Source organism: Trypanosoma melophagium, assembly GCF_022059095.1.
Source record: "Trypanosoma melophagium isolate St. Kilda chromosome Unknown ctg25segment0, whole genome shotgun sequence".
Taxonomy (NCBI): domain Eukaryota; phylum Euglenozoa; class Kinetoplastea; order Trypanosomatida; family Trypanosomatidae; genus Trypanosoma; species Trypanosoma melophagium.
In genome coordinates, this window is record NW_027125156.1 from 356,574 (window position 1) to 381,438 (window position 24,865).

General features: G+C 50.6%; 8 protein-coding genes across 8 annotated transcripts; all 8 read left to right on the top strand.

Moving 5' to 3' along the window:
- Positions 1 to 938: 938 nt before the first annotated feature.
- Positions 939 to 13,978, top strand: LSM04_000384 (uncharacterized protein; the record flags this gene model as incomplete). Its single annotated transcript, XM_067336717.1, has 2 exons — positions 939 to 6,601; positions 6,640 to 13,978. 2 exons carry the CDS (start codon positions 939 to 941, stop codon positions 13,976 to 13,978), a joined length of 13,002 nt encoding a protein of 4,333 aa, XP_067190935.1.
- A 306-nt stretch (positions 13,979 to 14,284) lies between these two features.
- Positions 14,285 to 15,412, top strand: LSM04_003833 (uncharacterized protein; the record flags this gene model as incomplete). Its single annotated transcript, XM_067336718.1, has 1 exon — positions 14,285 to 15,412. One exon carries the CDS (start codon positions 14,285 to 14,287, stop codon positions 15,410 to 15,412), a length of 1,128 nt encoding a protein of 375 aa, XP_067190983.1.
- A 298-nt stretch (positions 15,413 to 15,710) lies between these two features.
- LSM04_000476 (uncharacterized protein) lies at positions 15,711 to 16,355 on the top strand (the record flags this gene model as incomplete). Its single annotated transcript, XM_067336719.1, has 2 exons — positions 15,711 to 15,860; positions 15,951 to 16,355. 2 exons carry the CDS (start codon positions 15,711 to 15,713, stop codon positions 16,353 to 16,355), a joined length of 555 nt encoding a protein of 184 aa, XP_067190937.1.
- A 34-nt stretch (positions 16,356 to 16,389) lies between these two features.
- On the top strand, positions 16,390 to 16,857 carry LSM04_009704 (uncharacterized protein; the record flags this gene model as incomplete). The annotated part of the gene is made up of 2 exons (XM_067336721.1): positions 16,390 to 16,563; positions 16,627 to 16,857. The coding sequence occupies 2 exons, from the start codon at positions 16,390 to 16,392 to the stop codon at positions 16,855 to 16,857; spliced, it is 405 nt and encodes a 134-aa protein (XP_067191076.1).
- A 54-nt stretch (positions 16,858 to 16,911) lies between these two features.
- On the top strand, positions 16,912 to 17,280 carry LSM04_000895 (uncharacterized protein; the record flags this gene model as incomplete). The annotated part of the gene is made up of 1 exon (XM_067336722.1): positions 16,912 to 17,280. The coding sequence occupies one exon, from the start codon at positions 16,912 to 16,914 to the stop codon at positions 17,278 to 17,280; it is 369 nt and encodes a 122-aa protein (XP_067190944.1).
- A 593-nt stretch (positions 17,281 to 17,873) lies between these two features.
- Positions 17,874 to 18,809, top strand: LSM04_006615 (uncharacterized protein; the record flags this gene model as incomplete). The annotated part of the gene is made up of 1 exon (XM_067336723.1): positions 17,874 to 18,809. The coding sequence occupies one exon, from the start codon at positions 17,874 to 17,876 to the stop codon at positions 18,807 to 18,809; it is 936 nt and encodes a 311-aa protein (XP_067191027.1).
- Positions 18,810 to 20,233: 1,424 nt separating this feature from the next.
- LSM04_003979 (uncharacterized protein) lies at positions 20,234 to 22,141 on the top strand (the record flags this gene model as incomplete). The annotated part of the gene is made up of 1 exon (XM_067336724.1): positions 20,234 to 22,141. One exon carries the CDS (start codon positions 20,234 to 20,236, stop codon positions 22,139 to 22,141), a length of 1,908 nt encoding a protein of 635 aa, XP_067190987.1.
- A 378-nt stretch (positions 22,142 to 22,519) lies between these two features.
- LSM04_009286 (Helicase-associated domain) lies at positions 22,520 to 24,664 on the top strand (the record flags this gene model as incomplete). The annotated part of the gene is made up of 1 exon (XM_067336725.1): positions 22,520 to 24,664. One exon carries the CDS (start codon positions 22,520 to 22,522, stop codon positions 24,662 to 24,664), a length of 2,145 nt encoding a protein of 714 aa, XP_067191073.1.
- Positions 24,665 to 24,865: the final 201 nt, after the last annotated feature.

Sequence of the window (24,865 nt, forward strand, 5' to 3'; positions counted from 1 at the left end):
AAGATGAGTGCGTTCGCATACACGTTTACCCGACACCCTTTTTTTTTTCTCTCTCTTTCGTTTGATTTGAAATTTTTTTTAATTTTCTTATTTATAAAAACATATATATATATATAAGTACTGTTTCTTCCTTGCCTTTTTTTGCCGGGTGTGGGTGTGTGGAGAGAATACAAGGGGTTGGGTTCTCTCTACTACCCTCGCGGCCATGACAATGATGATGTTTGGGTGCTGCTATAGATGCTACTGCGTTTTCTTCCTTTTTTTGTATATGTATATATATATGTATATATATACATATGTACAAAAGTACTATTAGTAGTAACCATCAGTGCACAAGTTTGTCACAATATATCAACAACAACAGCAACAGTAACACGATTATATTCATCCCAGCCGAAAACGGGCACGTATAAATACACACAAAGAGATAAAAAAGAAGATATCTGGTTTCCACAGAAACACACCAAAAAGGTTTTTGGAAGGGGAAAAAACCGGAAAAAGAACGTAGACGATACAAACAAAAGCTCTAACGTAAATAAGTGGAACCTTGCGACAGTTTTGGTTAACAGTGTTGAGCTGACAGTCGACTTCTTAGTCCTGCTTCTAGTGTAACGGCTTATTAATTTGATACTATTTTTTGCTGATTTGGGGACGCAATACCACCACATCTTTTTTGGTGAATCGACGAGAGAAGGCATTAGCAAAAAACGACACAAAGTCGAGAAATAGAAGAAAAAAAAGAAAGCGCAAAGTAGCCCAAATAACAGAAGCCTTAGAAGGTAGGTAACCCCTCGATAAGGACAAATAGGCAAGCTGTGCGTGACCAAAGTGAGTGAGTGAGGGAGTGAAGAAAAGGAAAAAAAAATAAGAGTATTGGAAGGGAAAAAATATTTATAAAATTATCTTTTATCCATAGTTTTCAGCTGTACTTTGATCTTATGAACACTAACAATGTGAACAAGAATGTTAAAAACAAAGACAAAGATACCATCCCTCGGGAAGGGAGACCAGGTAAAATCCTCTCGGTACCCCCAAAAGTATTTTCGTCCCACACAATGCCCGAGTTACTTGCGAGGGATCAAGAAAATGATGGGGGTATGGAAAACATGCCCACCGTACGCCCATTTGCAGGATTTAAACTGGCATCTTCCATTGAGGGTGCAAGTGCCACTGCGTTCCGTTCCCATTCGCTTTCTACTGGACGATATAAAGATAATTCGGCAGACAATATCGAGGGCGAGTTGTGGTTTGTAACGCCAAACACAGGACCTAGAAACCGCAACACTCCAAATCCGAACTGGGTAACGTGTAACAAACGTCATCTCGTGGTGTATAGTAGTTGGAGTGAAAAGAGCCGTATTATCGACGCCGTAAGCTTTGATGCCGTACGTATTCTCTTCAGTTTTTCCCACGTACACAAACACAAGAATAACGAGGTTCAAGTGCCAAGGACAACAGTTTCACGACAAGGGCATGTCAAGGAGAGCAGTATATCTAAGCGGTTGCCAACCCCAACAAGTAACCCAGACGCCAGCGTAAGTCGTCGCAGAGCTTCTCGGGGATCCATACGTAATTTTCATACCCGCGGTGGAACGACTTTGCCGCGCTATTACTTCTTTGGAATCGAGTTCCGTAAAAGTAATGAGCATGATGATGAAACTAATGCTCGACATCGTCGTGTAATGGTTTTCTCCACAGACATAAAAAATGACCGTGGTATGTGGCTCCAATTCTTCCAGGAAGTTCTAGCTGTAAAGGAAGCTTCTTTGTCGCGCAAAGGCAATGCACGTAGCCTATCTTCTACATGGTTTGCTCCACATAACAGCCCACCCCAAAACGCTATAAGGGTAGTTTGTAGTGAATCCAATGACGAAAACGAAGAAACGCCCCAAACAGAGACGTCTGCACCTCTCAACTATGGTGATAAAATATACCATATAGGAGGCTTAATGGATTCAGATGATGACATCCACTCCGCCTCTAGTCTCAGTTCTATATCGCAAGGCGGATGTATTGCAGAATATGAAAGGATTTCTGCTCTACAGAAAAAAGAGAAGGAAGAATCTAGCTGTCGTGAAGCCTGTATTGCAGAAGAGAATTATCATCGAATATTATTACGTGCTGTACTAGATCTTCTTATACCAACAAATATCAGTGCTCAGAACATAAATTCACAAATAAAAACCGAAACGGATCAGGACAATTTAATTCAGGCCAAAAAAACCACAAGCAATGATATTTATTTAAAAACGAAAAAATGCCTTGAACCACTTCAAGAAGTCCTACAAACACTAAGAAATAATATAAAAACAAAAGAGAATGAGCTCCATTCACTAAAGAAAGCGAATCAACGTCACCATTTCAACCCCCCAATACTAGAGAAGAACTTAACTGAAACGATTGAAACGAAAAGTGAGGGACTGCAAAGCGACAATGCACAAATTTTTGGCGAACAAGACCAGGACAACATATCTACACTTCGAAACGAGAACAGAACACTATTACAACACCTAGCAAGTGCTTCTCATAAAATTGAAGAATTGCAAAACAAACAAAGTGTAAGTAAGGAAAGTGAAGAGCGAAACCGGATCGAGATGGAGCAGCTGCAGTCGCGTGTGGCTGTGCTTGATGCTGAGAACGCGATGCTGTCGGAACGCGTACGGGCACTGGGTGCCCACCTTGACGCCGCGGACGACGAGTGTGGTGTGCTGAGCCGCTTCCTGGGTATTGCCCCAGCGTGGACTGACGACAGCAGCGATGGCACTGGTGCAGGAGCGAGAGAGGACGTTCCGCCACTTGCAGAGCGGCTCAAGGCTGCATGCAGCGCTGTGGAAGAGCTGGAGCAGAGACTGCATGCGAGCGAGGTTGGCCGCTGTTCGGCCCAAGAAGAGGTCGAGCGAAACCGGATCGAGATGGAGCAGCTGCAGTCGCGTGTGGCTGTGCTTGATGCTGAGAACGCGATGCTGTCGGAACGCGTACGGGCACTGGGTGCCCACCTTGACGCCGCGGACGGCGAGTGTGGTGTGCTGAGCCGCTTCCTGGGTATTGCCCCAGCGTGGACTGACGACAGCAGCGATGGCACTGGTGCAGGAGCGAGAGAGGACGTTCCGCCACTTGCAGAGCGGCTCAAGGCTGCATGCAGCGCTGTGGAAGAGCTGGAGCAGAGACTGCATGCGAGCGAGGTTGGCCGCTGTTCGGCCCAAGAAGAGGTCGAGCGAAACCGGATCGAGATGGAGCAGCTGCAGTCGCGTGTGGCTGTGCTTGATGCTGAGAACGCGATGCTGTCGGAACGCGTACGGGCACTGGGTGCCCACCTTGACGCCGCGGACGACGAGTGTGGTGTGCTGAGCCGCTTCCTGGGTATTGCCCCAGCGTGGACTGACGACAGCAGCGATGGCACTGGTGCAGGAGCGAGAGAGGACGTTCCGCCACTTGCAGAGCGGCTCAAGGCTGCATGCAGCGCTGTGGAAGAGCTGGAGCAGAGACTGCATGCGAGTGAGGTTGGCCGCTGTTCGGCCCAAGAAGAGGTCGAGCGAAACCGGATCGAGATGGAGCAGCTGCAGTCGCGTGTGGCTGTGCTTGATGCTGAGAACGCGATGCTGTCGGAACGCGTACGGGCACTGGGTGCCCACCTTGACGCCGCGGACGACGAGTGTGGTGTGCTGAGCCGCTTCCTGGGTATTGCCCCAGCGTGGACTGACGACAGCAGCGATGGCACTGGTGCAGGAGCGAGAGAGGACGTTCCGCCACTTGCAGAGCGGCTCAAGGCTGCATGCAGCGCTGTGGAAGAGCTGGAGCAGAGACTGCATGCGAGTGAGGTTGGCCGCTGTTCGGCCCAAGAAGAGGTCGAGCGAAACCGGATCGAGATGGAGCAGCTGCAGTCGCGTGTGGCTGTGCTTGATGCTGAGAACGCGATGCTGTCGGAACGCGTACGGGCACTGGGTGCCCACCTTGACGCCGCGGACGACGAGTGTGGTGTGCTGAGCCGCTTCCTGGGTATTGCCCCAGCGTGGACTGACGACAGCAGCGATGGCACTGGTGCAGGAGCGAGAGAGGACGTTCCGCCACTTGCAGAGCGGCTCAAGGCTGCATGCAGCGCTGTGGAAGAGCTGGAGCAGAGACTGCATGCGAGTGAGGTTGGCCGCTGTTCGGCCCAAGAAGAGGTCGAGCGAAACCGGATCGAGATGGAGCAGCTGCAGTCGCGTGTGGCTGTGCTTGATGCTGAGAACGCGATGCTGTCGGAACGCGTACGAGCACTGGGTGCCCACCTTGACGCCGCGGACGACGAGTGTGGTGTGCTGAGCCGCTTCCTGGGTATTGCCCCAGCGTGGACTGACGACAGCAGCGATGGCACTGGTGCAGGAGCGAGAGAGGACGTTCCGCCACTTGCAGAGCGGCTCAAGGCTGCATGCAGCGCTGTGGAAGAGCTGGAGCAGAGACTGCATGCGAGCGAGGTTGGCCGCTGTTCGGCCCAAGAAGAGGTCGAGCGAAACCGGATCGAGATGGAGCAGCTGCAGTCGCGTGTGGCTGTGCTTGATGCTGAGAACGCGATGCTGTCGGAGCGCGTACGGGCACTGGGTGCCCACCTTGACGCCGCGGACGGCGAGTGTGGTGTGCTGAGCCGCTTCCTGGGTATTGCCCCAGCGTGGACTGACGACAGCAGCGATGGCACTGGTGCAGGAGCGAGAGAGGACGTTCCGCCACTTGCAGAGCGGCTCAAGGCTGCATGCAGCGCTGTGGAAGAGCTGGAGCAGAGACTGCATGCGAGCGAGGTTGACCGCTGTTCGGCCCAAGAAGAGGTCGAGCGAAACCGGATCGAGATGGAGCAGCTGCAGTCGCGTGTGGCTGTGCTTGATGCTGAGAACGCGATGCTGTCGGAACGCGTACGGGCACTGGGTGCCCACCTTGACGCCGCGGACGACGAGTGTGGTGTGCTGAGCCGCTTCCTGGGTATTGCCCCAGCGTGGACTGACGACAGCAGCGATGGCACTGGTGCAGGAGCGAGAGAGGACGTTCCGCCACTTGCAGAGCGGCTCAAGGCTGCATGCAGCGCTGTGGAAGAGCTGGAGCAGAGACTGCATGCGAGCGAGGTTGGCCGCTGTTCGGCCCAAGAAGAGGTCGAGCGAAACCGGATCGAGATGGAGCAGCTGCAGTCGCGTGTGGCTGTGCTTGATGCTGAGAACGCGATGCTGTCGGAACGCGTACGGGCACTGGGTGCCCACCTTGACGCCGCGGACGGCGAGTGTGGTGTGCTGAGCCGCTTCCTGGGTATTGCCTCAGCGTGGACTGACGACAGCAGCGATGGCACTGGTGCAGGAGCGAGAGAGGACGTTCCGCCACTTGCAGAGCGGCTCAAGGCTGCATGCAGCGCTGTGGAAGAGCTGGAGCAGAGACTGCATGCGAGCGAGGTTGGCCGCTGTTCGGCCCAAGAAGAGGTCGAGCGAAACCGGATCGAGATGGAGCAGCTGCAGTCGCGTGTGGCTGTGCTTGATGCTGAGAACGCGATGCTGTCGGAACGCGTACGGGCACTGGGTGCCCACCTTGACGCCGCGGACGGCGAGTGTGGTGTGCTGAGCCGCTTCCTGGGTATTGCCTCAGCGTGGACTGACGACAGCAGCGATGGCACTGGTGCAGGAGCGAGAGAGGACGTTCCGCCACTTGCAGAGCGGCTCAAGGCTGCATGCAGCGCTGTGGAAGAGCTGGAGCAGAGACTGCATGCGAGCGAGGTTGGCCGCTGTTCGGCCCAAGAAGAGGTCGAGCGAAACCGGATCGAGATGGAGCAGCTGCAGTCGCGTGTGGCTGTGCTTGATGCTGAGAACGCGATGCTGTCGGAACGCGTACGGGCACTGGGTGCCCACCTTGACGCCGCGGACGACGAGTGTGGTGTGCTGAGCCGCTTCCTGGGTATTGCCCCAGCGTGGACTGACGACAGCAGCGATGGCACTGGTGCAGGAGCGAGAGAGGACGTTCCGCCACTTGCAGAGCGGCTCAAGGCTGCATGCAGCGCTGTGGAAGAGCTGGAGCAGAGACTGCATGCGAGCGAGGTTGACCGCTGTTCGGCCCAAGAAGAGGTCGAGCGAAACCGGATCGAGATGGAGCAGCTGCAGTCGCGTGTGGCTGTGCTTGATGCTGAGAACGCGATGCTGTCGGAACGCGTACGGGCACTGGGTGCCCACCTTGACGCCGCGGACGACGAGTGTGGTGTGCTGAGCCGCTTCCTGGGTATTGCCCCAGCGTGGACTGACGACAGCAGCGATGGCACTGGTGCAGGAGCGAGAGAGGACGTTCCGCCACTTGCAGAGCGGCTCAAGGCTGCATGCAGCGCTGTGGAAGAGCTGGAGCAGAGACTGCATGCGAGCGAGGTTGGCCGCTGTTCGGCCCAAGAAGAGGTCGAGCGAAACCGGATCGAGATGGAGCAGCTGCAGTCGCGTGTGGCTGTGCTTGATGCTGAGAACGCGATGCTGTCGGAACGCGTACGGGCACTGGGTGCCCACCTTGACGCCGCGGACGGCGAGTGTGGTGTGCTGAGCCGCTTCCTGGGTATTGCCTCAGCGTGGACTGACGACAGCAGCGATGGCACTGGTGCAGGAGCAGAGAGGACGTTCCGCCACTTGCAGAGCGGCTCAAGGCTGCATGCAGCGCTGTGGAAGAGCTGGAGCAGAGACTGCATGCGAGCGAGGTTGGCCGCTGTTCGGCCCAAGAAGAGGTCGAGCGAAACCGGATCGAGATGGAGCAGCTGCAGTCGCGTGTGGCTGTGCTTGATGCTGAGAACGCGATGCTGTCGGAACGCGTACGGGCACTGGGTGCCCACCTTGACGCCGCGGACGACGAGTGTGGTGTGCTGAGCCGCTTCCTGGGTATTGCCTCAGCGTGGACTGACGACAGCAGCGATGGCACTGGTGCAGGAGCGAGAGAGGACGTTCCGCCACTTGCAGAGCGGCTCAAGGCTGCATGCAGCGCTGTGGAAGAGCTGGAGCAGAGACTGCATGCGAGCGAGGTTGGCCGCTGTTCGGCCCAAGAAGAGGTCGAGCGAAACCGGATCGAGATGGAGCAGCTGCAGTCGCGTGTGGCTGTGCTTGATGCTGAGAACGCGATGCTGTCGGAACGCGTACGGGCACTGGGTGCCCACCTTGACGCCGCGGACGACGAGTGTGGTGTGCTGAGCCGCTTCCTGGGTATTGCCCCAGCGTGGACTGGCGACAGCAGCGATGGCACTGGTGCAGGAGCGAGAGAGGACGTTCCGCCACTTGCAGAGCGGCTCAAGGCTGCATGCAGCGCTGTGGAAGAGCTGGAGCAGAGACTGCATGCGAGCGAGGTTGACCGCTGTTCGGCCCAAGAAGAGGTCGAGCGAAACCGGATCGAGATGGAGCAGCTGCAGTCGCGTGTGGCTGTGCTTGATGCTGAGAACGCGATGCTGTCGGAACGCGTACGGGCACTGGGTGCCCACCTTGACGCCGCGGACGACGAGTGTGGTGTGCTGAGCCGCTTCCTGGGTATTGCCTCAGCGTGGACTGACGACAGCAGCGATGGCATTGGTGCAGGAGCGAGAGAGGACGTTCCGCCACTTGCAGAGCGGCTCAAGGCTGCATGCAGCGCTGTGGAAGAGCTGGAGCAGAGACTGCATGCGAGCGAGGTTGGCCGCTGTTCGGCCCAAGAAGAGGTCGAGCGAAACCGGATCGAGATGGAGCAGCTGCAGTCGCGTGTGGCTGTGCTTGATGCTGAGAACGCGATGCTGTCGGAACGCGTACGGGCACTGGGTGCCCACCTTGACGCCGCGGACGACGAGTGTGGTGTGCTGAGCCGCTTCCTGGGTATTGCCTCAGCGTGGACTGACGACAGCAGCGATGGCACTGGTGCAGGAGCGAGAGAGGACGTTCCGCCACTTGCAGAGCGGCTCAAGGCTGCATGCAGCGCTGTGGAAGAGCTGGAGCAGAGACTGCATGCGAGCGAGGTTGGCCGCTGTTCGGCCCAAGAAGAGGTCGAGCGAAACCGGATCGAGATGGAGCAGCTGCAGTCGCGTGTGGCTGTGCTTGATGCTGAGAACGCGATGCTGTCGGAACGCGTACGGGCACTGGGTGCCCACCTTGACGCCGCGGACGGCGAGTGTGGTGTGCTGAGCCGCTTCCTGGGTATTGCCCCAGCGTGGACTGGCGACAGCAGCGATGGCACTGGTGCAGGAGCGAGAGAGGACGTTCCGCCACTTGCAGAGCGGCTCAAGGCTGCATGCAGCGCTGTGGAAGAGCTGGAGCAGAGACTGCATGCGAGCGAGGTTGGCCGCTGTTCGGCCCAAGAAGAGGTCGAGCGAAACCGGATCGAGATGGAGCAGCTGCAGTCGCGTGTGGCTGTGCTTGATGCTGAGAACGCGATGCTGTCGGAACGCGTACGAGCACTGGGTGCCCACCTTGACGCCGCGGACGACGAGTGTGGTGTGCTGAGCCGCTTCCTGGGTATTGCCTCAGCGTGGACTGACGACAGCAGCGATGGCATTGGTGCAGGAGCGAGAGAGGACGTTCCGCCACTTGCAGAGCGGCTCAAGGCTGCATGCAGCGCTGTGGAAGAGCTGGAGCAGAGACTGCATGCGAGTGAGGTTGGCCGCTGTTCGGCCCAAGAAGAGGTCGAGCGAAACCGGATCGAGATGGAGCAGCTGCAGTCGCGTGTGGCTGTGCTTGATGCTGAGAACGCGATGCTGTCGGAACGCGTACGGGCACTGGGTGCCCACCTTGACGCCGCGGACGGCGAGTGTGGTGTGCTGAGCCGCTTCCTGGGTATTGCCCCAGCGTGGACTGACGACAGCAGCGATGGCACTGGTGCAGGAGCGAGAGAGGACGTTCCGCCACTTGCAGAGCGGCTCAAGGCTGCATGCAGCGCTGTGGAAGAGCTGGAGCAGAGACTGCATGCGAGCGAGGTTGGCCGCTGTTCGGCCCAAGAAGAGGTCGAGCGAAACCGGATCGAGATGGAGCAGCTGCAGTCGCGTGTGGCTGTGCTTGATGCTGAGAACGCGATGCTGTCGGAACGCGTACGGGCACTGGGTGCCCACCTTGACGCCGCGGACGGCGAGTGTGGTGTGCTGAGCCGCTTCCTGGGTATTGCCCCAGCGTGGACTGACGACAGCAGCGATGGCACTGGTGCAGGAGCGAGAGAGGACGTTCCGCCACTTGCAGAGCGGCTCAAGGCTGCATGCAGCGCTGTGGAAGAGCTGGAGCAGAGACTGCATGCGAGCGAGGTTGGCCGCTGTTCGGCCCAAGAAGAGGTCGAGCGAAACCGGATCGAGATGGAGCAGCTGCAGTCGCGTGTGGCTGTGCTTGATGCTGAGAACGCGATGCTGTCGGAACGCGTACGAGCACTGGGTGCCCACCTTGACGCCGCGGACGACGAGTGTGGTGTGCTGAGCCGCTTCCTGGGTATTGCCTCAGCGTGGACTGACGACAGCAGCGATGGCATTGGTGCAGGAGCGAGAGAGGACGTTCCGCCACTTGCAGAGCGGCTCAAGGCTGCATGCAGCGCTGTGGAAGAGCTGGAGCAGAGACTGCATGCGAGCGAGGTTGGCCGCTGTTCGGCCCAAGAAGAGGTCGAGCGAAACCGGATCGAGATGGAGCAGCTGCAGTCGCGTGTGGCTGTGCTTGATGCTGAGAACGCGATGCTGTCGGAACGCGTACGGGCACTGGGTGCCCACCTTGACGCCGCGGACGGCGAGTGTGGTGTGCTGAGCCGCTTCCTGGGTATTGCCCCAGCGTGGACTGACGACAGCAGCGATGGCACTGGTGCAGGAGCGAGAGAGGACGTTCCGCCACTTGCAGAGCGGCTCAAGGCTGCATGCAGCGCTGTGGAAGAGCTGGAGCAGAGACTGCATGCGAGTGAGGTTGGCCGCTGTTCGGCCCAAGAAGAGGTCGAGCGAAACCGGATCGAGATGGAGCAGCTGCAGTCGCTCTTATATCTTTCTGTGGGAAGATGTATGTTTATCGTGGATGTTTCTGCTGCCTTGCAGGGACGGTATGATTTTTTGTTACGTGTAGTTGGTGGTGCTGTTTATGATTTGAGAGATTTGTTAATGGGTTTGTCTAGAAAGGCAGGAGAAAGTCGGGTTGAAACTTGTGTTGATGATGCTTATTTGGATGTTATGAAAGTTGACCGCAACAATAATTTTGTTGTTGTTGAAAAGTTCAGGGATATGTTGAGGGTGTTGGAGGAAGTATGGTATGGTATGCATTATGAATGCGAGCGTTTCGAGGACCAGTGTTCATGTTTTCATGATATAATGGTGTCGTTGGAGCTTGGTGATGTTTTTTCATCATCGTTAAGTGCCTTGTTGAACGAACGTTCAGAGGTATTGCAGGGACTTGTTGCTAAAGACGAAAACGTTGGCGTAAAGGGAGGATTTTCTTCTTTGGATGAGTTGCTTGAGCGCTATTCTCTGTTACAGACGATGGTGGTGACAGCAGTAAATGAGGATACGAAGCATGCTGTTCGGTTGGTGGAGGACCAAATCGGTATCTTGCAAAGAAGTCTAGATGTGACGAGGCGATCGAGAGATGAGATAACTCTTGCGCTGAAGGGTGTTGCTGCCCCCAAGTCCTCTGTTTCGGGGAAAGCGATGGAGGATGAATACGGGAGTGTTGTGGATGATGTGCGTCAGACTCAGAAGTGCGTTGTTTCCACACTTCACTCGTTGGTGGTATCTGTTGGTGGTGATGGCGATTCGGTGATCCGTGAGAGTGATGGTGCCTCACTAGAGAAGACCCTAGAAGCCCTTTTAGAGGAGTGTCGGAAGGCGTCTGAAGCGTTTACATCGCTCAAATCGGTATTAGAGAACAGTGGCGATGTCTGTCAGCCGCCACGGGGGAGCAGTACGAGCAGCGTTGGTGGGAGCATCAATAACAGCAATTGCAGCGAATGTAACTTTAACCGTATCTCGTTACCGCTGCCGTTGCCGCCAATTCACGGGTACGATGATGTTGTCTCGTGCGTGGTGCGTTGTCTCTCATGTGTCTGGGATGGGCGGGAGAGAAACGAGCGTTTGATGGAGGAACTCCGCCGTGTACTCTACACAACGTCCGCGCCCACTTCCCCGTTTACTCCCCAGACCTCTGAGGAGCTGGCGAGCCAGAAACACCACCTCCTTCTCCCCTTTCACGAAGTTCTCGATGAGGTTCGTGGTCCACCACCAATCGTTGGGGAGGTCCGTCAGCATCTTGCCGCACGTGCGGCGGAAGTTGGTGTACTCCGTAGCGCTGTTGTGAAGAGTGTTGAGACACTCGGAGGGTCAGTCACTCCGGCTACGGCAGAGTCGCAGCTAATTGCAAATGCCCTTGTCGAGCTCGCATGTGAGACGGGTGACTCCATCGCAGAGGTGCGGGCGATCCTTGACCCCGCCACCGTGCATCGTGGCCCAATGCGGCTACGTGACCTCGTAGGACGCCTTGAGGGGAAAGTGCAGGAGTGTGAGGCTGGTACACGGCAAGCGCGGGAGCTCGTGGAGTCCATTATGCATATCAATGATCCAAGTTTTTCCCTCATTGCAAAGCCAGGACGCTCCCTCACAAGCAAGACAAAGCCACCCCCTGTAGCGAGTAGCAACAGCAATGAATCATTATCTCTGAATCGTTCTATCTATTTATCCGCCGCAAGGCGTAGTAGGGGTAGTAGTAGTAGTAGTAGTAGTAGTATATGCAATGATAGTAGTTTGGCGAACGCGTTTCGCCAGTTAAACCAATGTATGGCGGCGACAGGACAAGAGGCCCCGGTAATAACATCAGGAAAAGATGTCAATATCGACAGCATGATGTCAAGTCCTGGTAACATGAAGGAGGCCTTCCAAAATATTCGTGCTAAACTTATCAGTATCCGTCAGTTAACCAATGCTTGCGGTGCTGCTGTCTGCATGATGGGGGACGAGTTCAATGGAGAAGGTTTCCCCCTGGAGGCATTGCCTCTGCGCATACTACAGAAAGCTCAAGAGGTACATGAGGTTCTGCAGCTGACGCATGAGACATGTTACACTCTGGAAGACGGTGAGAATGAGACAGCTAAATCTGTGCCGTCCTCACTCCTTTCACGCATAATAAAAATTACTGACGCTCTTAAGAGATTACAGAATGAGAATGCAGCACTACATCAGCAGGGAATCGCAGTGGAAAAGCAGAAGTCTTTTCTTTTACAGGACTTTGACCATATGCGAAAGACACTAGAGAGGGAAAATGAGCATATGAAAAAGGAGTGTGATGATTTAGTAAATGAACGGGATGAACTCAAGGCTGCCATAGAGCGTGCTAAAGAAGAGGAACAGGCGCGTGACACAGCTCTCAAGCAAGCCCGTGAGGAATTGTCGTCTCTTCAAGTGCAGTGCAATCAACTCCGTGACAAGCGTGATCAGCAGCAAATGGAGTCCAACTCGCTTCGAGCCATGCGGGATGATCTGCGACTTTCAATGGTAGGACTCGGGGAGGCGGCACTAACAATTCGAAGAGCAACAGCGTCTGTTTCTGAACGCACCCGAAGTATCGTTCTTAAGCTTGCAAAGGATTCATCAATAGCAAAAGAAAGCAGTAGGGATGTATCAGATCCCCATAAGAAAGTGACAGAGAGGGAAGAGGAAAATAAGGGAAACGAAAAGGGCAACAATGATGATAGAAAAGAGGAAAAAGGTAGAGAAATGAGCCTCACAAGGACAGGAGAAAAGGTAAATGTTGCATCTGTCTCGGCAGCACATTTATTGGCAGAAAGCAGTAGTGAACTGCGTCGTTGTAGTTGGGACCTTATACGAATTGAACATAACGTACAAGGTGTGACACAGCTTCGTGAGTGGCTGCAAAAGGTTTCTGCCTGGACCAAAGAGACTATCGCCCGTGATGAGGCTTGGATGCGTCTAATACTACGAGATGTCTATCGTAATGGAGCAAATCTTTTAGCCGAAAAATCCCGTCTGGAGGGAGAATGCGATAACACGATTCAATCGCTGCAACGTCGTCTAGACGGGATGCGCCGCGAAAATGAGGAAGAACTCGAGTCTGAGAAGCAGAATCTGCGTAATATGGAAGCTGCATACAATGATCACAATACAGCTCTACAACAACAAATTGATTCCTTACAGCAGCAAAAACAGCAGCAGGATACTGCCCGTTATGAAGCGGAACGTCAGGCGGCAAGTTGGCGCTCCCGATCAGAGGCTGCAGTGAAGGAGGTCTCGCAGCTGCGAGGCACTATTGATACACTACAAGAGGAACTGGAACAAGTTCGTGGTCGTTTAAAATCCCCAAAAAGGAAGACAGTAGAGTCTGCTGTTATGACAGAGCCTTTTGAGGGTATGGTTGATTGTTTACCTGCTGTTTTCGCACTTATGGCAGCTGTTGGTGTTCAAACTAATAGTGGTGATAGATACGCTGATGGTAAGAATAAAAGTAATATCAAGGTTAGTGGTGTAATTGGTGGAGCGGCACAGTTAAAGGAACTACTCCCACTCGCTGTGGAACGTGCAATACAGCTTTCAGAAGATACAGCACAGTGTCGTGCCGTATTTCTGAAACAATTAGCACTTCTTGGAAGTGATGATGATGATGCGGGATCAGTACATCAGCATCAACATGAGCGTCTGAAACTCATTGAACTCATTGAACGACATAGCAAATGTTTTGAAAGGTTCCTTGCTCAACGTACTGAATTAATTGGTCAATGGCAGGGAGCATTAGACGATTTATCGAGACTGCAACGTGAGTTTAACGAAAATGAGGAAGTTCACTGCTGCGAGGTGTATGAAATGGAACTCCGCATTAGTGACCTCCGTGGGGTGGTGCAGCGGAAGCTTGAAGCAGACAAGATCGCTGAGGAAAATATGAAGGAGATTGAGCAAATAATGGATCAGCTCCTTTCGGACTTATCTAAATACACTTCGGAGGAGGCAGAGGTGAGGCGTCACGTGCATGAATTGCGAAGACTGATTCGATCCCAGGGGGGTGAGAAAAGGAATGCCTTCACGCGACTGTAGAAAAAAAAAAAACTCACCACAATATTGCTATTAATGTACTATTAGTATATTTCCTTTCTTTTTGTCTTTGAATTATGTGTGCCTTTGTCTTAATAAACATTTCCTTTTGTGATTATGTTTGTGTATCTTTTTATTTTATTTTTTAGTGAGGTGTAGAGAAATGGAGGTGTGGATGGTTGAGTGGATTTGAATGTCCCTTTTTATACCTTAATTCAAATATTGCAGCTCGTCTAATTTTTATTTCTTTAGTTTCTGGAAGGGTATCAGAAACAGTACAGGAAAAGGTTTTTAATTGAAGAGACTCGAATGGGGCGGCCATCCGCAGAGTGGAATAATTGGGAGGGGGGAAATGAATGGGTAGAATGTGATACTTCTATTTCTGTTGCGACGTCCAGTAATTGGCGATCGCGAATAGTACGAATCGCCTCATTTGTTTTTACACTCGCTGCATTCACTCTCTTCGTACTCGGACTGAGTAACAATAGTCACCTCATAGTGAGAGTAGACGGTTGGGACGAAGTATTCGCAGTAATTGGCTCATATTGGTTTGTTCCTGCTGCTACGGCCGCATCCCATTTATCCTCTCGTTTGCCGTTTTTCATACAGGAGACTGAAATCAATTTATCATTCTACATCCTACAAAGCCTACTTCTCTCGGCGTACTTAGTACAGCAAAGTGTCTTAATGGCCTACCTTGTAACTCATGCTGGTAAACTCTGCTGGATTTTTATTTTGCCTGATTTAATAGTCGTTTCCATGATGATAGCGACATTTCAACGTACATTACTTGTACGAAAGTGGCCTATGCTCTACGTCTTGACTCAAGCAGGAAAATTGGCGACATTCTGGCCACATATGAATGATAAATTAGCGAATTCCACACAATTGGGATCCGACGGTCTCCTTGGGATTCTGATGCTCACAATATTAGTTGTACAACTTCCAGTACTTATTTCACGTCTTCGTACAGGTACATCTTTGACAAAGGCCTATACCACCAGTATGGCAGCCACGTTCGCCCATGTGCTACACTTTATGGATGTATTAGAGCTCTACTTTACAGCATTGGAAATACAAGGCATCGCGAGCAATGTGCAGCAGCTTGTGCTATTCTTTGCAGTGATGGGACACATCACGTGCAATATTTACTACGCCATACTATTTTTAAAAGATGAAGCCACACTAGAATTTTTGCGCCGCGTTGAGGGACCAAGTCAGGGTGGGACGGACTTGATTGCCATCACCGAGCCTGCAAGGGACGATGAGTTATTGCATTACTTTCTTTGGACCTTTTTCTTTATCGATCTTCCATATGCAGTATTGCGTCTTGTAGAGCTCGCAGTTAATGGGAAAGGTATATCAGTATTTTTTGGAAAGAATTTTATGATGATTGTAGGTGTCGTGATGTTGCTGTTACAGGGAAAGGGATCATAATGACGTTTCAAGGACCGTAACACATATACAGTTCTCTTCTCATACCCTCTGAGTCGTTCTGTGTACACGCTTCGCAAACCAGTGTACTGTTGCTTATTATATCTGTTTCATGACTTTCCTTCCCATGATGAAATGGTTGTCCTGTTTTTTTTTCTTTGTACACGCTTTCACTTATGCCTGCTGGTATGAATCTACCATTGTTTTCATTTTTTTTTTACTTATATTAAAAGAAAAAAAAGAAAAAACACACAAAAAGGAAAGAAAACAACTCTTTTTTTTTATTCGCTGGACTTGGATAATGTCAACCTACAAGCTGAGATTAACGTCTTTCTATGAAAAATATATCCCGAATAAGGTTGCTCAGGTGGATACCCAGTTGGAGAAGTACAAGGGTCGGGAGGAGGACTTCCTGTTTGTTCTTGTGCAGAAGTATGGGCCGGAACCTGAAGTGAAAAATACTATTGTTGCTGCTTCCATTAGTGATGCTTCCAGTCGCAACGAGTGAGGTTCTGAAACGGGACGTCATCCTTTAACTGAGGGTGATACCTTTATAAAGGAGCAGCCTGTTGACAGTGGTACTCATGGCGCAGAGGAAGATTTTGTGTTATCGTGCGTTGCTGATAAGGGCGGACAGAAGCTTCTGCGAGAGACTGCTGCTGAACTTGGTGTGACAGTGAATAGCCGTGAAACGCTTTTAGCCCTTGAGACGCTTCTTGATACGAGAACTGTCATGGCGGTGGCGGCCACTGCAGTTCCTGAGACAGATGCACACATCCGTCGGGCGTTCAATGAGTCGATGTATGCTCCCTCTACGGTCCAACTAGCTTCGGCGACAGTAGTGCCTCCCTCTTTGGAGGCATTTGATTTCAACAGCATGTGGTGTACCTCTGATGACGGAAGAGGAGAAGTCCCGCGGCGTACTCGAATTACTAGCAGCAGATGACGGTGGAATTTTTCTTGCGGCGGAGAGGCGTGCGATGCGTGTTGTTACGTTGCGTAATGCTCTTCATGACATTTGCACGACGGCGGAGAGGGCGTTACTGCAGCGGGTGTGGCGGTTATGGTGTGAGGCAGCAGTTGGGCGTATTCGCGGTGAGAGACGGGCCCGTTTGCGGCAGATGACTCCGTACCAGATGTTATTTGGAAAGTCGGTGTCTGCGTATTATGAGCGGCTGGCACGATCGCAGCGGGCGCAGGAACAATGAGGAAGACAGACCGCCGTGGAAGCAGCACACATAAATGTTCAGCGGAAGCGTCATCTGCTTAAAAGTATCACCAAACATGGGAACATTGTCAAACGCAACATCCTCGCAGTGGTGCTTAGTGAGACGCCAGAGTCCCACACTTACAATAACAATAAGAATAACAATAGTTGGGACATGTTAGCGTTACCAGATAATAACAGCCCTGAGGCAACACCAATGAACTACAGGCCACGTCGATAGAAGAGTAACCCACAACACATATCGCTCTCACCCTCTCATCTAGGTGAAGCTGCCATGGACAGGAGCAGCAATGATAGTTCACCCTTTTATCGATACGGTAGACGTGACGAGCGTTTACTTGCCATTAAAAAGGACTTTGATGGACCCCCATCAGATGCACGAGCGCGCGTCTTCAGAACACTGAAGAAATGTGATATGCTGCCTCTCTCTCCACCGCCGAATCTCTATATGAGTTCCACGCATCACCACCACTTCCGGGAGAAGGAAAGTCAGTTGGGACGCCAACTTAACGAACTTGACCCGTTTGCTTCTGGAGTGGATGACGATGAATTAACACCCATGTGGGAAAACGAGGCGGAGTTACGTCGCTATTTGTCACGCGTCCTGATCGATGCCCTTGATGCGGAGGAGGAGATGTCGTGACGCCCGCAGCAGCACACTGTGGACTACGATGGTACCGGTATTACTGTCAGTGGTAATAGTAAAGTGGTAGTAGTACCTGACTTAGCGAAACAGTATTTTTATTTTCTGGTTTATTCTTTTGCTTTTTTTGTGTGTGGGTCTGTGTCTGTCTGTGTATGCCGTCTTGTTTTGTACCATCGGGTTATTTATTATATTTTTATTTTTTATTACTATTATAACGTTTTTTTTTTATCGCTTTGTATGTGGTCTCCGTATTTCATATATATATATATATATATATATATATCTGTCTGTATTGCTCTTGTTCCCACCATCATCCGCTGTATTTGCAGTGATTTGGGACAACGAAAAAAATATATATATATATGAGAGGAAACGCGGAGGTATTGTAAAGCCGCGCTTTCTGTGAATTCTGTGGAAATACTACCACCACCATAATCATTATTTCCACCAGTGCCACTATTTCTTTTCCCCTTTTATTCATTTTCTTTTTCTTTTTAAATGCACAAATTCCTCACACCCTTTCGAACGTACCAAAGATTTTTTGTTTTCGCATTACATCAACTTGTTTTGAAGAAGTGACCAAATAAACTATGGAGGCACAAACAATCATGAAGGACACTGTTGCACGGAAGGAACATCCCCATCGCGCGCGTACTTTTACTGCTGGAGTTGTGATGGCGGATGTGACCACTGCACTTGCTGTGGGAGCCACTGCTGCTATTCCCATTTCTATTGTTGATTACAGCATTATGGCACGAGTGGCGGGGGTGACAGACAGCAGTATGCGCGAACTGTGGAGAGGAACCAAAACTCTGTTTCTGCGTCCACACCGATTCTTTCTGCCGTGTGCACAAAACAAGTGCAGCTTGGTGTACGGCGTGTGCACTGTTGTCTACAGCTCTACCTATATCGGCTCCAACACGACGAAGAGTTACTGTGAGGCCAAAGGCTACAGCCAGGAGTACTGTAATCTTGCGGCTGGTATTATGAGCGGTGTTCTTAACACCATCACGACAGTGTGGAAGGATGGTATTATCCTCAAAAACCTGCCGCCGGCGAATGCAGAGACGGCTGCTGCTGCAATGAAACCTGTGCCATGGCTCACACGGGGTCTTTTCTGCGCTCGAGATACACTTACATGTGTCGCCGCCTTTACCATTGCCCCAATGGTGGCAACATGGCTTACACAGTACTGTTATAATCGCACAGAAAACGCAAAGAGAGCAAATCCGTTGCCAGTAGAGGGCAAGACTCACCTCCCACTCTCCACAGTTGATACGGCGCAAATTCTCACACCAGCTGTACTCCAGTTTGTAACGACGCTGTTGCACATCACCGCCATCCGTTACCGTCAGACTTATCCGAACTTCAGCATGGCAGATCTTAATCAAAGTCTGCGGCAGACCTACTTGTCATCAACGACGCTGCGCATCTTCCGTATTCTTCCATCATTCGGTCTGGGTGCTATTTTTAACCGCGAGATGAGGTCAAAAATGCTTGACCGTGCTGAGGGCCCCAATCTGTGAACAAAGTGGAGGTGGGTGGCAGAAGAGAAACTACCAGAAAACGAGGAAGCAAATAAGGTAAAAGGGAATATAAAACAAGAAAAAATCAAAGAAGGCAGAGGGAATAAATTCCTTCTATTCTCTTTCCCTCCATTATTTGGTTTCTTTCTTTGTCTTATAGAATGAATAAAGGGAAGGGGTTGGGGGTGGGGGAAATGCAAAAAAAGAAAACGAGGAGTAGAAGTTAAAAAAAAAAGGAAGGGATATGGAAATACACTGAGCAAGACAAAGGAACCAATTAAAAAGAACAAAAAAAGGAAGTTGAAACAAAAGGAAGGAAAAATGCGGGGGAAAGGAAATCTGTGTGTGTTTTTTCTTACTACTACTACTACTACTACTACTTTTACTTTATTATTATTATTATTATTATTATTATTATTATTATTATTATTATTATTATTATTATTATTATTATTATTATTATTTTATTGTTACTATTGTTCTTTTTTTAGTCTTGTAGAAAACGAAAACACAGGACCGGGAAAAGAAAAGAAAAAAAAACGCTGTATACAAGTGTTAATGTATGAAAATAAATTACACATCTCTCTCATTCAGTATATGCTCTGTGTGTGTGATTGTAAGTGGTTCCACTCACCCGGTCCGCGTTTTTTTTTTTTATTACATAAGATTGGTTCATCAGACATCTAAACTCGGTTTGGTGTTCTACACAAAATGATATTTATATCAAGTCTGTGTATTTCTCTCTCTACCTCTGTGCAAGTCCGATCGTCGCATTATACTGCCCTGCGCGATTAGCAGGAAACGTTCTCCAGAAGCAGAAGAGATCATAGCAACAGTTTTGACCTCTCTCTGCTGAAGAATGATCGTTAGTTTTTCTTCAGCGTACAATATCGTGACTATTCTCATCCTTTGGGTGAAAACAGAAAGAACAACAAATAGTTCTACGATACAAAAAAAAAAACAAATGAAAAAGAAAATACACCAAAGAAAAAAAATTCTTTTTGAGAAGAGTGAAAAAAAAAAATGACAAGTTTTGGTTGGACAAAAAGCAAGAAAGCTGGGGGGGGGGGGGAGTCCAAGCCATTAACAATTTATTGAAGTCTCTTTTTTTTTTCCTTGCAATGACGTGATTCATGCAGAAAAAAACTTCCTTGACTAGGAGCTTTTTTATCACTATCTTGTGGATTTAGAAAAGCATGATTAATACCCCGGTTGTGTAAACGGAATATTTTTTCTAAGAAATTTAAGTTTTAAGTTGCCACCGGTTCTGTGAAATCCTCACTTCCCCAAATTTTAATATGGTTCTTGTGACTCTGTGTGGGGATATGTCTTTTGTTTGTTTCTCTGTTTTTTTTCTCCTATTAACTCGTCTTTGTGATTTCCTTTTCTGATTTGAAGGAAGTAGTGGTTGTTTATTTGTTTACATGGCCCCTGGAACGCAGTATCCACTGGGTGACCTGCCGCTCCTTGCAGTCATTCGCCGCTCGTCAAGCACTCCACCTTGCTCACCGCTGCAGGAGTGCGAAACAGGCATAGAGCCCGCACCTACGCAGACTTCACCTGCCCTGTCATGGGTGTCTGCAGAATCGCTCGACAGCATCATCACACTTGCCAACAGGACAGAGGAGCAGATGGAGCTGGATGGACTGATATATCGCCTCTGCCGCTCGTTGTACCGCGTAGCGACACGAAAGTCTGCAGAGATGCACAACAAAACCACTGACGAGCTTTCTGCGGTGCCGAACGGGGACGGAGGAAGGTTTCGCAACATGCGTGGACACAAGGACTGGTGTCCGCTACGTCACCTCTTCGACCCCAAGAACTACTACAAGGCGATGGGGACGTCTAATCCGCATGTGGGGTGCACGTGCCTTGAGGATTCTCGAGGAGGGTTAAACGACCCAGTGGGTGTCTCACAGTGGCTAGCGGATGAGCTGAGTGTGACAAGGCTGTCGGGTGGGAACAGTAATCACGTGTACCGCCTGGGGCACGCATCGTTCCCTGGAAAGGCGATTCTGCTGCGGGTGTATGGTGACGGGGGTGGGGAGGTAATAGATCGTGCGCGTGACACAAAGGCGATGCGGTTGATGAGCAAGGCTGGGCTAAGTCCTGCTGTGTTGCATAGCTTTCACTGGGGGCGTGTAGAGGAGTTTATGGATGGGGTGCAAACATGTACGACTGATATGCTACTGAGATCTCCGGCGCTGTTGGCCGATATATACGAGGGACTGTGTCGCATGCATGGGTTAGATGCCGCACCGTTTTTGCCGGAGAACATGGATGACGGTTGTTTTCCCGGAGTAGACAAGACTCGGCGCAGGGATGTTAATGAGCTTGTTTCTGCGCTGGAAGGACGGCAGGGGTACTACAGCACGATGCTGCGTGAAAAGGCACTGGAGAGCGTGTGTCCGGCGTCGTTTGAACGTGTGAGCCTCCGCCTGCTGCGCTTGATGTACCCACACGTGGTGAAGGAGCACCGACAGTTGTTGGTAGACTGGCTGGCTGGCGAGATCATGTTTGTGCGTGGGGAGCTGCAGCGGCGGGATATCCCTATTGTGTTCTCGCACAATGACTTGAACCCGGGCAACATTCTGTTGTCGCGGCGGAAAGTGCCAGCTGGGATGCTTGAGGACGATGGACTGCTGAGCAGCGAAGATGAAGTGACGGGTGAGGTTGCGGCGGAGAGCACTGCACTGTCGACCCGCTACTTGACGCGCAAGGGGAAGAGCAAGAACCTTGTGGAGCGCAATGGGTATCTTTTCATTGACTTTGAGTACGCTGACGCGAACTACCGCTGCCTTGACCTTGGCAACACACTGTGCGAGCTGGACTACGACTACACGCGCGGCACGGAGGTGGGTGGACCCGGGTTCATCAAATTCCTCTTCGTGTTTCCGCCGTCGTCGAAGGCGAAGGCGTGGCACGGGCTGGGTGAGGAGTACCCGCGCATGCCGGAGCTTATACACGACGCATGGCTGCGTGGTACTGCAGGCAAGAACGATGATGGTGATGATGATGATGATGCAACAGACATCGGTGCTGCTGCGCTGTTGGCAGTACGGCGGTACTTTGCAACGCGTGACGGTGTGCCTGTCAGCGACGTCTCCCTTGGCAAGGCACAGCTGGGCGAGTTGCTGCTAGGCATGCTCGCGGCACATCTCTACTGGACACTATGGTCGATTGTTATGGGCTGCGTCCCCAATGAGTGTACGACGGATGCAGAAGCGTTTGCTGTGGGTGGTAGTGGCCTTGACTACATGCGTTACGGTGACTGTCGCCTGCGGGAGTACATTGCGCTGCGTCAGTGGCTTAGCGACAACAGATTCATCTAGAGAAAGAGAAGTAAAGGAAAGAGTGAAGATGGGGTCGGGTGTGGGGTGAGGAGAAATGCGCGTGTGGAACTTTTTTTTTTTGTGCGCTGGTACCTTTTTATTGTGTTTTTTTTTTTTCCTCGTGTGGATCAAAAGAACAAAATTCTTTGCAGTAACGACGACTTATAGCATCTTTTTTTCATGTTTTTTTTTTTGTCATCCTTTTTTTTGTTTGCTGTTTCTGCTTTGGCAATACAAGATTCATGAGTTTTTTTTGTTCTTTGCCCTCTTTCTGTTTTTTTTTGTTTTCTTTGCGAGGTTGTTGCCGTGTGTTTTGCTTTCTTGATGCTGACATTGTTGGTTTTTCTTTGATTACTTTGCAAAGAGGTTTAGGGCAAGATGGAGGGTGCCAACATCAACCCGTACACAGGGCGTGCCTTGAGTTCCCGTTACCATTCGTTGCTGCGCGGGCGCGAAAAGCTTCCGGTTTTTGCTGCCAAGGAAAAAATTCAAGGTCTTGTGGCACGCTATCAGACGCTGTTGCTAGTGGGTGAAACAGGTAGCGGCAAAACTACGCAGGTGCCACAGTTTGTATTGGAGATGAATCCTGAAAACGCAATTGCATGTACACAGCCACGCCGTGTGGCCGCTACCAGTGTGGGTGAGCGTGTTGCAGAGGAGCTTGACGTAACACTTGGTGAGGAAGTGGGTTACTCTATCCGTTTTGATGACATGAGTAGCGAACGAACCAAGTTAAAGTATTTGACTGATGGTATGTTGTTACGTGAGGCTATGGGTGATCCTCTTTTACGACGATACAGTGTTATCATCCTTGATGAAGCACATGAACGTACAGTTCACACCGACGTTTTAATTGGTGTGGTAAAGGAATTATTGCCACGAAGGCCAGACCTGCGAGTTGTGGTGATGTCTGCGACATTGGAAGAGCGACGCTTTCAGGTGTATTTTCCAGAGGCACCTCTAGTGCACATTGCTGGACGCATGTACGGTGTGGAGGTGTATTATTCTCGCCTCCCAGAGTCGAATTACGTGGAGGCGGCGATACGTACGGCAACACAGATTCACCTTTATGAGGGTGATGGCGATATTCTCATATTTCTTACTGGTGAGGATGAGATTGAACAGGCGGTGGAGCGGTTACAGAATGGTATGCGCATGGCAGAGCACAGTAGTGCCAATTGTCATAAAGGCCCAGTGGTAGTGCTTCCCCTCTACTCTGCTTTGCCCCCACAGCAGCAGCGTAAGGTGTTTCAAAAGGTTCCTCCTGGTACGCGTAAAATTGTTGTTGCAACTAACGTGGCAGAAACATCACTCACCATTGATGGGGTCGTTTTTGTCGTTGACAGCGGCTTCTCAAAGCAGAAGGTGTACAATCCAAAGCTGCGTGTGGAGTCCCTTCTAGTGACACCAATCAGTCAAGCAAGTGCCCGACAGCGTTGTGGTCGTGCTGGTCGCACTAAACCAGGTAAATGTTTCCGCTTGTACACTGCCAAGGCATTTGATACATTGTTACAACCACAGACTTACCCAGAAATTCTTCGCTGTAATTTGGGCTCGGTTGTACTACACATGAAGATGATGGGCGTAGAGGATCTTGTAAATTTTGATTTTGTGGAGCCACCTGCACCGGAAACCCTCATGCGAGCATTGGAACTGCTTAATTATTTGGGTGCTATAAATGACGACGGTGATATGACAGAATTTGGACGACTGATGGCAGAATTGCCTCTGGAACCTGAAATGGCGACAATGTTACTTCACAGCCCTGAGTATGGATGCTCAGATGATATTGCACGTATTTGTGCAATGCTCTCTGTACAAAGCCCTTTCATAAATCCATCTAACAATCAACGTGGACATGCCATGCGGTGTCGAGAGCAATTTTACCACCCTACAGGTGATCATATTGCGCTGTTAAATACTTTTAATGCATTTCACGATACCAACCAACAGAGTGCATCCTGGGCCACTGAGAACTACCTGAACCCTCGTGTTATGAAACAAGCTGTTAGCATTTACCGACAACTGCTTGGCGTTATGCGCCGTCTAAACTGCAAGATTTGCAGCACTTACTCTGCCGCACAGAGTCGCACACAAGGTGATGCAGGTTCAAACGATGAATTTGCAAATGAGATTCGTCGGGCCATTCTTCGTGGGTATTTTACTAAAGTTGCTCTCTCATTACCCACAAAGAACCAGTTTCTAACCCTGAAGGACGATGTCAAGTGTCTCCTGTTTCCCTCAACCTTCCTTAATCGTCGACCAAAGTTTGTGGTATTTAATGAGCTTGTACTCACTAGCAACACGTATATTCGTACTGTTACCGCTGTGTCAGATGAGTGGCTTCTGGAGGTGAGTCCATCGTATTTTGCCCCCGAAGAATTTGAGGGAGTGAGCAGACAAGTGTTTGATGAGCTGCACCGTCGTCACCGCCGTAATGCAGTATTGACGAAAGAACACAACGGTCGGGGTCAAAAACGTCATCGAGCAGAAGACACTGATACCGACTCTGACTCGTGTTAAGTGAACAGCGTGCACATTTTTCGAGGAGGGTCGAAATCAGTTCTTGTTTAACAAACGGATTAAATCATAAGCAAAATCTACAATATGATGAGTAAAAAGAAAAAGGTATATTAGAGCTAGGAGGACTCATATACATATATATGCGTAGAATCACGTGAAGAAAGAGATAAAGAGAAAGAGAAAGAGAGAGAGAGAGAGAGA